The sequence below is a fragment of the Heptranchias perlo genome, chromosome 8, assembly GCF_035084215.1.
Source record: "Heptranchias perlo isolate sHepPer1 chromosome 8, sHepPer1.hap1, whole genome shotgun sequence".
Classification (NCBI taxonomy): Eukaryota; Metazoa; Chordata; class Chondrichthyes; order Hexanchiformes; family Hexanchidae; genus Heptranchias; species Heptranchias perlo.
In genome coordinates this window covers 62,124,279-62,136,923 of record NC_090332.1, presented here as the reverse complement: position 1 = coordinate 62,136,923, position 12,645 = coordinate 62,124,279, and the positions used below count along the sequence as shown (strand labels likewise).

Sequence of the window (12,645 nt, the reverse complement as noted above, 5' to 3'; positions counted from 1 at the left end):
AAAAACATTTTAGAAAGAAAGGGGGGAGATAATTGATAAACTAATAAAACTTAGAGAGCATAAAACCTCTGGTCTGGATGGATTGCAACCGTGAATATTAAAAGAAGTTAGGGTAGCGATAGCAACAGCACTATTACATATATATAAAATTCATTAGAAAAGGGAATAGTGCCTGGAGACCGGCAGACAGCTAATATTATTCCTACGTTTAAAAAGGGAGATAGTACAAGTCCAGGGAACTATAGACCAGTTAGCTTAATGTCAGTGGTAGGAAAGATAATGGAATCTTTACTCAAAGATGTAACAGAAAAACACCTAGAGAATGAAAATAGTCAGCACAAATTCCAGAAGAGAAAGTCATACTTGACCAACCTTAATGAATTCTTTGACAAAGTAACAGAAAGAGTAGACAAGGGTAATGCAGTAGATGTCATATATTTGGATTTTCAAAAGGCTTTCAATAAGGTACCGCATTGTAGACTTATGACTAAGATCAGAGCATGTGGAGTCAGGGGACAGGTAACAGAATGGATAGCAAGTTGGCTACAAAACAGAAAACAGAGTAGGGCTTCTGGGTAGCTACTCAGACTGGCAAAAGGTGGGATGTGGTGTTCCACAGGGATCGGAGCTGGGACCACTGTTGTTCAGAATTTACATTAATGATTTGGGAATCGGAAGCACGATTTCAAAATTTGCAGATGACACCAAATTGGGAGTGTAGTTAATACAAAGGAAGAATGCATCAAAATGCAAGAGGGTATTAATAAACTTACAGAATGGACGTGTAATTGGCAAATGAATTTCAATACAGGTAAGTGAGGTGGTGCATTTTGGTAGAAAGAATAAGGAAGCCACATACTGCTTGGATAATAAGAGTCTAAATGGGATAGAGGAGCAAAGGGATCTAGGGATACAGATACACAAATCACTAAAAGTAGCATCACAGGTTAATAAGGACATTAAAAAGGCAAATCAAGCACTCAGGTTCATTTCTCGAGGGATAGAATTGAAAAGCAGAGAAGTTATGTTAAACTTGTATAGAACCTTGGTTAGACCACACTTGGAGTATAGTTCTGGTCTCCATATTACAAAACAGATATAGAGGCATTGAAGGGGGTGCAAAAAAAGATTCTCAAGGATGATACCAGAACTGGGAGGATATCCTCATCAGGAAAGGCTGAACAGGCTGGGGCTCTTTTCTCTAGAAAAGAGAAGGCTGAGGGATGACCTGATAGAGGTCTTTAAGATAATGAAAGGGTTTGATAGGGTAGACGTAGAGAAAACGTTTCCACTTGTGGGGGAGTCGAAAACTAGAGGTCATAAATATAAAATAGTCGCTAATAAATCCAATAGGGAATTCAGGAGAAACTTCTTTACCAAAAGAGTGGTAAGAACGTGAAATTCACTACCACAAGGAGTAGTTGAGGCATATAGCAAAGATGCATTTAAGGGGAAGCTAGATAAGCACACAAGGGAGAAAAGAATAGAAGGGTATGCTGATAGGGATAGATGAAGTAGGGAGGGAGGAGGCTCCTGTGGAGCATAAACGTCGGCACAGATCAGTTGGGCCGAATGGCCTGCTTCTGTGCTGTACACTCGATGTAACTCGACGTAACAATCAGTGTCAAGATTCTGCAAATTACCATTCAGTCTAAGTACAGAAATTATAGATCACACACCACTTTGGTACTCCCCAGTAATTCTTTAGGCTCCAGAATGGGATATTTGCTCATCCACCCTGCAGCGGGGGCTGCAGGGTGGATGAGCAAACTGACCATGGCACCATGGTACAGGAAGCCATTCAAGCGGGGGGAGTTAGTAGGAATGTAGTGGGAGCCTCCTCCCTCCCTACTTCATCTATCCCTATCAGCATACCCTTCTATTCTTTTCAGTATAGTCAGGGGAATAGACACAGTTCTCTGCAGCCGAGAGAGAGTCCAGAAGGCTGTGTTGCCTGCCCGGTGCCAGAGTTCAGGACATCTGCTCTGGGTTGGAGAGGAACTTGCAGTGGGAGGGGGAGGATCCAGTTGTTGTGGTCCACGTAGGTACCAACAATTCAGGTAGGACGAGGGAAGAGGTTCTCTTTAGGGAGTATGAGCAGCTAGGAGCTAAATTAAAAAGCAGAACCTCAAAAGGTAATAATCTCTGGATTATTACCTGAGCCACGAGCAAATTGGCATAGGGTAAATAAGATTAGAGAGTTAAATTCGTGGCTCAAAGATTGGTGTGGGAGCATTGGGTAGAGATAAGCAATAGTAAAGGCAAGAAGTCACTTGTGGGAGTAGTTCATAGGCCCCCTAACAGTAACCACACTGTAGGACAGAGCATACAGGAAGAAATAATGGGGGCTTGTGAGAAAGGAACAGCGATAATCATGGGTGATTTTAATCTACATATAGATTGGAAGAATCTGATTGGCAAAGGTAGCCTGCAAGATGAGTTCATAGAGTTCTTACGACAGTTTCTTAGAGCTGCATGTTCTACAGCCAACCAGAGAGCAGGCTATTCTAGATCTGGTAATGTGTAATGAGACAGGATTAATTAATTACCTCATTGTAAAGGAGCCTCTAGGTAGCAGTGATCACAATATGATTGAATTTCACATTCAGTTTGAAGGAGAGAAGAGTAAGTCTAAGACTAGTATTTTAAACTTAAATAAGGGCAATTATGAGGGCGTGAAGACAGAGCTGGCTAAAGTGAACTGGGAACTTAGGTTAAGGGATATGTCAGTAGAGATGCAGTGGCAGACATTTAATGAGATATTTCATAACACTCAGCAAAGATACAATCCAGGGAGAAAGAAAGACTCTAGGGGAAGGATGTACCATCCGTGGCTAACTAAGGAAGTCAAAGATAGTATCAAATTGAAACAAAAAGCATACAATTCCGCGAAGATTAGTGGCAGGTCAGGAGATTGGTCAGAATATAAAACACAGCAAAGAATGACTAAAAGAATAATAAGGAGGGAGAAATTAGAGTACGAGAGAAAGCTAGCTAGAAATATAAAAACAGATATAGTAAGAGTTTCTACAGGTATTTAAAAAGGAAAAGAGTAAGTAACCTCTGGTCCTCCAGAGAGTGTGTCTGGGGAATTAATAATGGACAATAAGGAAATGGCGGATGAATTGAACAGGTATTTTGGGTCTGTCTTCACTGTAGAGGATACAAATAACATGCCAGAAATAATTGTGAATCAAGAGGTGAAAGGGAGGGAGGAACTTAAAACATTTACAATCACCAGGGAAAGGGTTCTGAAAAAAATATTAGAACTAAAAGCTGACAAGTGCCCAGATCCTGACGGACTTCATCCTAGGGTCTTAAAAGAAGTGGCTGCAGAGATAGTAGATGCATTGGTATTAATTTTCCAAAATTCCCTAGATTCTGGAAGGGTCCCGTCAGATTGGAAAACAGCGAATGTAACTCCTCTATTCAAGAAAGGAGGGAGACAGAAAGCAGGAAACTACAGGCCAGTTAGCTTAACATGTCATAGGGAAAATGCTAGAATCTATTATTAAGGAGGTTATAGCAGGGCACCTAGAAAATCTCAATGCAATCAGGCAGAGTCAACACGGCTTTGTGAAAGGGAAATTGTGTTTGACTAATTTATTAGCGTTCTTTGAGGAAGTAACAAGCAACGTGGATAAAGGGGATCCTGTGGATGTGGTGTACTTGGATTTCCAGAAGGCTTTTGACAAGGTGCCACATCAAAGGCTCGACACAAAGTAAGAGCTCATGGTGTAGGAGGTAACATATTAGCATGGATAAAGAATTGGTTAGCTAACAGGAAACAGAGAGTAGCCATAAATGGGTCATTTTCAGGTTGGCAAGATGTAACGAGTGGAGTGCCACAGGGATCAGTGCTTGGGCCTCAACTATTTACAATCTACATCAATGACTTGGATGAAGGGACCGAATGTATGGTTGCTTAATTTGCTGATGACACAAAGGTAAGTAGGAAAGTATGTTGTGAAGAGGACATAAGGAATCTGCAAAGGCATATAGATAGATTAAGTGAGTGGGCAAAAATTTGGCAGATGGAGTATAATGTGGGAAAACGTGAACTTGTCCACTTTGGCAGGAGGAATAGAAAAGCAGTATATCATTTAAATGGAGAGAGATTGCAGAACTCTGAGGTACAGAGGGATCTGGGTATCCTAGTACATGAATCACAAAAAGTTAGTACGCAGCTACAACAAGTGATTAGGAAGGCAAATGGAATGTTGTCATTTATTGCAAGGGGAATGGAACATAAAAGTAGAGATGTTTTGTTACAGTTGTACAGGGCATTGGTGAGACCACATCTGGAATACTGAGTGCAGTTTTGGTCTCCTTATTTAAGAAAGGGCATAATTGCTTTTGAGGTGGTTCAGAGAAGGTTCACTCTACTGATTCCTGGGATGAGGGGCTTATCTTATGAGGAAAGGTTGGACAAGTTGGGCCTGTATACACTGGAGTTTAGAAGAATGAGAGGTGGTATTATTGAAACATATAAGATCCCGAGGGGATGTTTCCACTTATGGAAGAGACCAGAACTAGGGGCCAGTTTAAAAATAAGGAGTCTCCCATTAAGACGGAGATGAGGAGAATTTTTTTCTCTCAGAGGGTCATGAGTCTGTGGAACTCCCTTCCCCAGACAATGGTGGAGGCAGGGTCATTGAATATTTTTAAGGCTGAGTTAGATAGATTCCTGATTAACAAGGGAGTCAAAGATTATAGTCGGTAGATGGGAAAGTAGGGTTGAGGTCACAATCAGATCAGCCATGATCTGATCAAATAGCAGAGCAGGCTCGAGGGGCCGAATGGCCTACTCCTGCTCTTAATTTGTATGTTCGTATATTTTTAGCCTCTTTTTACACCTCAAAAATGGTGCAAGTCATTGATTAAGGTACAGATAAGTTTCCTGTTGGTCCAAGGTAAGAATTTTCCATTACTACTTACTAAGTTTTGCCTCTTTCACATCCAGGCCTTTCAAAGCCTCGAAGCGTCCTGATGACTACTGAAAGCTTTAGGCACTTTAATGAGGTCAAGTTTTGAGTTTCAATCCATTGGCATACAACCCACATGAATCTGTTCTGGGTTAACTCATTTGAACAGCAGAGAAAGAGAGCTTCACAGTAGTAGTATAGGGTATTCCCTCAAATTTGTGCAGGTTTAATGTCAAGTGATATGGTCTCTCTACGAGTGCAGATGGGATACCACAATTTCTGTAAGGCATTTGACAAAGTTCCACACAAAAGGCTATTAATTGAAGTCAAAGCTGTGGGGATTCAGGATAAATATTGGGTATGGACAAAAAATAGGCTGAAGGGTGAAAAATATTTGGTACTTGTTAGAGGAGCTATGTCAGCATGGGGTAGGAACGAGGAAGTACTGAGTGGGGTGCCCCAGGGATGGGTTCGGGGATCACTACTCTTACTAATCTACATCAAGGCTTTGAATCAGAAAGCTAATTTGCAGATGATACCAAATTAGAGGGGCATGGAATTGGAGGCGGCAGCTCAGAAATTATACAATGAGTTGGACAAAATATGTAAATGGACATAACAATGGTAGATAAAATTTAACAGAGATTAAGCATAAAGAATTGCACCTAGGGAGGAACAATAGGGAACATACATACTCCATGAATGATGTTGAAATAGCTAAGAAAATTGAAAAAGATCTAGGAACCTTAACAGACCCAATGCTCAACATGTCCAATCAATGCAGAGCAGTAAAGCCAATAGAATGATGAACAATATAGCCAAAAACTGCAGAATATTACTCAGAGGAAGTCATGATTATACTGTACAGGTCTCTGGTTACCAAGACACAAGGGAGACATTCAAACATTGGAGACAGTGCAAAGAAGAGCCACAAGATTGATCTCCAGTCTTAAGAAGTCTGAGTTAGCAGGAAAGAATAGAGATGAATTTTTCAGCCTAGAACGGCAGCACAAGAGGTGAAATTAAGAGGTATATGAGATAGCAAGCAGCACAGAAATGATAAATCCAGAATCTTAATTTAAACTAAATTAGGAGAGTTGGACAGGGAACACACGTTCAAACTAGTTTATGGCAAATTTAGGACAGATATGAGGAAGTTCTTCATGTGGAGACTGCTTAACACATCTAAGGGACTCTCAGGTATAGTCGTGGAGATGAAGACCATGGAGTCATTTAAGAAACAACTAGCTGCTGAAATGAGGGGGCTTTAGGGTCATTATGGATTGATGAACTAAAATGAGCCAAATGGCCTTCCTCACCCAGAATTATCTTGTGATCACCAGAATACTCAATCTCTGTTGAGCTCACCAACTGTTAATACAACTAAACCCATATCAGCCCTTCTGAACACACCTTATAGGAATGTTACACACTACTAAACTGAATTAGAATCAGAACATAAATCTGTACAATTTTTGAGAACAATTTTTTTTGGCATGATTGCTCCTTTATTTTAAACACTGGTTGCAATTTGCATTGACGTCACTTCAAAGCAAATAAGCTTGCGTCTGCATTTTGTGTCAGGGCCAGCTTTTGCAGATCAGAGAATAGAAAAACAAAAGAGGCACGAACACAAATTCTAACTGCAGTGCATTACCATTATGGGTGTAAATCTATGGACAAAAATTCTTCCTGCAAAATGGCAACATAACAAAGTTGGCAGGAGAATAAAACACAGAGTTGGATGTTCCTTTGAAGTAGTGAGAAACAAAGACTGAAGTTTATTCTGAGATTCCTCAAGTTAAAAGCAATTTACTCCTTCACCAAAAAGGCACTTTGAGGTCCTGTTTAAACAACTCTAGAGCAACACCATCACATGAAAGTGAAGAAAAAGGTCTCAAAACAAATGTTATGACTCTCCATTAAGCATCCTAGTCATAATAATCATAGTGGCAAACTTACCCTGTTGTATCTCTTCTACAATAAATGGATCAAATTTGATTTTATCAATACTCTCATCAAGACAATATGTCTCATAAATTTTCTTCACTTCTTCGTGAAGAGTCTGCTTTTCATCATCAGTCAACTCTGGACGCAAGATCCGGTCATTGAATTCCTCTGTTAACAGAAAATTTTGCAACTGTAAAAACATGGGGATTACTTCAAAATTTACATAGAACAGGTGAAATACTGAACGAGTTTGTGATCCTTGGTTAGATTTTGCATGCCCAAAACTAATAAGGGACCTCATTCATGTCTGACGTCCCAACCAGCTATTTTGTACAATATTCATGGCAGCCTTTCCTGTTCCAGTTGTAAACAATGGTATAGAGTGTATCAAAGGAGCTGACTATGGATGAGGAAGGAGGCAGTCAATAGTGAACAATGAGTGCATGTCTGTTCTTCTACGTTTCTAAAGGAAAGGGGGTCAGAGATAATGAGAATCCCTACATGGTCAGTTTTCAGTAAAATATTAAAATGTCTACGTGGCAAAGAAGCAGAATGCAAAATGGTTAGAAAGGGTTAATTAGTTAGGAACTGAGATTGGTACAGGTGGCCTGGCCTCCTGCTGGGCCATATGTTTGCGTCGTCAGCAGGTTTGCATGGTCTTAGCAATGTAGAGTCTTTGATGTGATTCAAGGACTGGTCTGAATGTCTCCATGTTTATGGCAGATCAATATAGGTAACGAGCTTAGCCAAAGTTGAAAGACATTCCAGGTTGGGAGATAAGGAACAGAAGGGACAGGGAAGAACATTCCAAGTTGGAAGGTGAGGAAGTATCCCCTTTGATGTCTAACAGCAGCATGATCAGCACATGGACGATCTATGATTGGCCGGAAATAATGTAACCTCGCATGGCAACCTGTGCCCGGCTTATGATTGGTGTTGACCCTCGTTAAGTATGTTCCAACCCTATTGATTTGTATAAAAACGTGTGGATTTCTGTATGTTTTTGTTCGTGCTCTGCCAGCATAGAGGGACTCTATCAGGAGTCCAAATCAATGCTGCAGACTAAGAACCCTGCTATTAAAGTTGTGATGAACTTTAAAATGTATTCGACTACAGATTTTACTGAACCAGACTGAGGGGAAAGAATCCGGATCGTCAATGCAACATTTAAAAATCAATAATCCACAAGCTCGGACACAGTGTTTACACTATATTAAAGTACATTTATATCAGAGGTTTATCAAAATACCGATACAAGCTGACTGAATTTAAATAATTTAGGCTATTTCAATGGTTAGGATGTGGATGATCCAATATTGCTAACCTTCTACTTTTCCCTTAATATATTTGCATTTAAGTAATGACATATTATGGTTCTTCTTCGATTTATTGTATTATATGTCGTAATGATGCATACAACACAAGCACATTAAACCTAAATAAAAAATGCACCATATCCAAGATTGATGGTCTATTAAACAGACATTAGACACTAATGAACACTATACATACATACATATAAATAAATATATATAATCAGCAAAAAAACAGATCTAATCACCACTGCTCATAGCTGTTGGCTGCTGATGCACCATTATTATTCAAAATCACAGAGTGTAAATAATTGTGATGGATACAAGAGTCCCACTGGTATCCAAACTGTTTGTAACTGTGTTGCAACAGGAATCAGGATCTGCACACAGGAGAGTTTGTAAATAGTAAATCCCACACAAGGCTCAAGACTGAGGGGCGAGACGGATGGAGCTTTAACAGTAGTTGCCCAGCGTAAGCTTTTTCTAAATGCCTCATCCTTACCTACAGTAAAACAGAACTGCAGCACGTGCACTGCACCCTCCTGCTTCAGGAAGTTCATGAACCAGAAGAGAAGATCCTGTTGCTCTCTTATCTCCTTTAGCTCAAGTTTGAGGGCCTAGATTGGTCAGTTAGATAAAAAGCAAGTGTTCAGTATTTTGTCAAGCTGTATTACTAAGCATTTAAACAGAAGTCAATAGTAGCCATGTACAACACATGGGTTTTAAAACATTTGAAATGTATACAGCAATAGTTTGATCTTCAGAGTAATAAAACAAATCTAATATATTACAGTGTATTACGTAGATCGTATCGCTCTAGAAACCAAAGCTCTGCAAAATTCAAGTGGATTATCGACATTATTTGAAATCCAAAAAGAGGCAGGATTCTTGGACCAAACGCATTTTTGTGTCCCTAAAAGTTCTTCTGTTGAGGATGTTGTGCCCTTCAGACACATTCTATGATATACGTTACCCTGCTTCATATATACATTTAGTGTTTGCAGCAATGGTTTTATTTTATCAGCATTATTTTTTTCAAGGCAGCAGACCTTGGCAGACAGCATGGATGGCAAAATCATGTGACAAATAGCTTACCCTTTATACATAATTAAGAAGCTGTGAAGAGATGAAACAGCAAAACTCAAGCAATTTATGTAAATTTGTTCCAATAATTTTCAGTTATAATTTTAACTACACAGTTTTACGTGGTACTATCCTGATCATGTTTGGTCATTCAAAATTCCCATCACAAATTACTCCTTTAACACCTTGGTATGGCTGAATTTTGCTGTACATCATCTTCTGTCAGAACAGGACAGTATCACCACATTTTCCAATGTATTTTATAATTCAATATATGCCCACTACTGGGGGGAAGAGGGAAGAGAGAAGAGAAACTCGGCCCAGATTCTTGCTCCTGATTGCTAATGATTCTTGCCAGAAAGTATGCCCATGGATGTCAGGTGAGGGGAGGATCAAGCTTCGTTGTGATGTTCCTCCTGGTTAAATAATTTGTAAACATTGCCTGACCTCAGATGAAGGTGGCTACATTGGTGAGGTACCAGAGGGCAACTGACATCCCATCAGTGTCTTTAGGAGAGGTGGGGGTGGGAGATAACTAGAAAAGTCTTTTTTTTAAAATAATTTTTCTATATCGTTTCATCTGAATAATACAAATGCTTCAATTGAAATGGCAGTAGGTCCTTAGCCATTCAAGCAGCACATCAGCAAGAACAAGTAAGCCAATAGAAACATAACACACATTACATTTGCACAATATAAATGCAGTACTGGACACAAAACAACTTATTTATCAAAAGAAAGATTTTACATTCCTACCGATTGGGTTTTATTTCTTGCATCAGCATATCTCTGCAGGAAGGGAACCAAGGGAGAGGGGGGCTCAGTTGCTGGTTCTGGCTAATAACAGAAGCACATTTTATCTAATTAATTAAAACCACTGAGATGAATTATGTTAAAGGTAAAAATTATACTTCATCAAAATCAGTCAGAGTAATTCATCATGTTTGTACACAAAGAATCTGGTCTAGATCCTGCCTTTAGCAAGAACTCAATGGTTTTTACATGAATTGGTTTCTAATAGGTCATTTCCCTTTGCTAATCCGACAAATATTACAATAGCTTGTTCAGCTTTTCTCTCTCCCTGGGAACACTATTGTGTCAGATTAGCATTCGAATATAGCTCCAGCTGTTACAGTGGCATTAGACAATGCTGAGTAATTAAAAAAATGTGTCTATGAAGATAGAAGTTCTTAGGAACCTGAGCTTGGGATCAGGGGCTAATCATTTAATACTCATCCACATTATTGAGATGATGCAGTTCTGTTAGCGTCAGTTCCAGACACAAGCAGGCAAAGCCTTCTTATAAATCCAGAACACACAGAGACAATTCATGCTCAGCTGACAGCACACTGCTGTCTGGGTGCAATAACCATAATAGCTGCTCCACCAACACTAGGTATTCCACCTGGCGGCCTGACAGTAGGATTAGCTCATTATACCAGTGGTTGGCTGATCGCAGTTGAAAGTAGTTAGAATCAAATCCTATATAATGATTTTGAGTCAGACTCTCTCTGGGAAAGAAGTTTACAAATTAGCAACACTCACCGGACTATCATCTATGAAAATCAGCAACAAATGGTTCACAGTGTCCTAACAAAAACAGGAAAATGTGAATGGCAATTGAATATCTGTAACAAAGTACCTGACATTATTACACTGGAATACAGTTAACTGGAGAATAACAATTAACTAGAGAATGGACCATCAAAGCTCAAATTAAACATTAACTGTCATTTAGACATTTTTGAAAAGCATTAAGGAATGTAGCACAGGAGATCTTTAGGTTCAAGTCAATGACAATCATCGAGAGCGAGGATCTCCCACAAAGTGACCTCAGAGAATGTGGAAATAGCAAATGTAGATAAAATTGTTCATTTGACTAGTCCAAAAATTAGATAGTAGAAGTGATGAAGTTAAATGGAGAAGTATGATTGTAAAAGAGATATTTAAGTCTAAAGGAGTTTCTGTGGAACTCTAAAATTAAGCTGGTACCAAGGAGTTCTGATGAAAGATTATTGACCTGAAACGTTGACTCTGTTTCTCTCTCCACAGATGCTGCCTGACCTGCTGAGTGTTTCCAGCATTTTCTGTTTTTATTTCTGGTACAAAGTAGATTGGTTAAGTGCTACTGGTCAACAGCAATAAATGGATGTGGAAATTGTTTCTTGAACACTGAAGACAAACAATGAATAGGGGGGGGGGGTGCGGAGAGGGGGGAGATTGGAACTTTGGTGCTAGAGGTGTGTTGAAAATTAGGTGGATAAGAATGACTAACAAGGAAGCACCTGAGATAACATAAAAGAGAAGTAATGAAACAGATTATGAACAGCGAGATGACATGTGAGCACACCGTTCAGGAGTCAGACGGAAAGTTGCTGCGGTTGCAGGTCAAAGATCAACTAACAAAGACTGGATGACGTGATGGAATGGACAGATAACATCAGGGCTGATATAATCCTCCAGCAGAGAAAGTAAAGCACTGGTCATCAACCTCCAGGAAAGAGAAGGCACGAGACAGAGAGAAAGCTTATGTTGTTTGGTAAATAGAGTTATGTCGGGGAGGGATGTGGCATTTCTTATTTCTCGCATTTATTTCCATTTCATTCTCCCAGTGAATAGTTGTCAAGATGGAAGGGGAATGAAATAAGACACTGGAAGTGTCATGTTGGAGAGGTGGAGAAGCTGTACCCCACTTCGCCAATACAGGAAATCACCACTGTGTATTTCTATAATCCCTTTAATGTAGAAAAACACTCGAAAATGGTAACAATGAACATTGGACATAAGTGGAGGGGTTGGGAAGGTGAGCAAAGGCACGGTCAAATAGGAGCTTTGGGAGTCCAAATAGTTGGACTTTGGGAGATCAGTGAGGAGGGTGTTAGAGAAATCAGGTCTGCAGCTATGAAACACGTAGATTAAAGGTTAAGCTGTGATACAGCGACGTAGGGGTGCAGGTCGGCGATGCTAAAGGCAAAAATAAATGGTCAAGATAATGACCAGGATATGAGGTTTGAAACTCAGTTCTAGGTTGAGCAGGCGAGCACAGCTGTGGACCATTTGGTGCTGCTTGAGTGAGCAGTCAGGGAGAAAAAGGCTGGTGGGGGTGGGGGGGGCCCGAGAGGGGGAAGAGGAAAGAAAGGATAGACAGACAAGACATGCATGCATTATATAGTACCTTTCACGACCTCAGGCCATCCCAAAGCGCTTAACAGCCAATTAAGTACTTTTGAATTGTCGTCACTGTTGTAATGTAGAAAACAGGCAGCCAATTTGCACACAGCATGGCTCCACAAACTACAATATGATAATAACCAGATCATCTGTTTTAGTTATTTTGGTTGAGGGATAAATATTGGCCAAGACATGGGGGAGAT

The 12,645-nt window shown here is 39.9% G+C and overlaps 1 protein-coding gene across 8 annotated transcripts in view; it reads right to left on the bottom strand.

Moving 5' to 3' along the window:
* snx14 (sorting nexin 14) overlaps positions 1-12,645 on the bottom strand; it is a 131,220-nt gene that overhangs the window by 74,179 nt on the left and 44,396 nt on the right. For all 8 annotated transcript variants that reach the window (XR_010963692.1, XM_067989184.1, XM_067989179.1 and 5 more), the window contains exons 10-13: positions 10,817-10,861; positions 10,028-10,108; positions 8,691-8,805; positions 6,888-7,043 (exon numbers count right to left, since the gene is read on the bottom strand). Coding sequence is in view for 7 of the 8 variants with exons in the window: in XM_067989184.1 (XP_067845285.1) it covers positions 6,888-7,043; positions 8,691-8,805; positions 10,028-10,108; positions 10,817-10,861 (397 nt within the window). In the remaining variant the exon portion in view is untranslated. The remainder of the gene's footprint in view (positions 1-6,887; positions 7,044-8,690; positions 8,806-10,027; positions 10,109-10,816; positions 10,862-12,645) is intronic.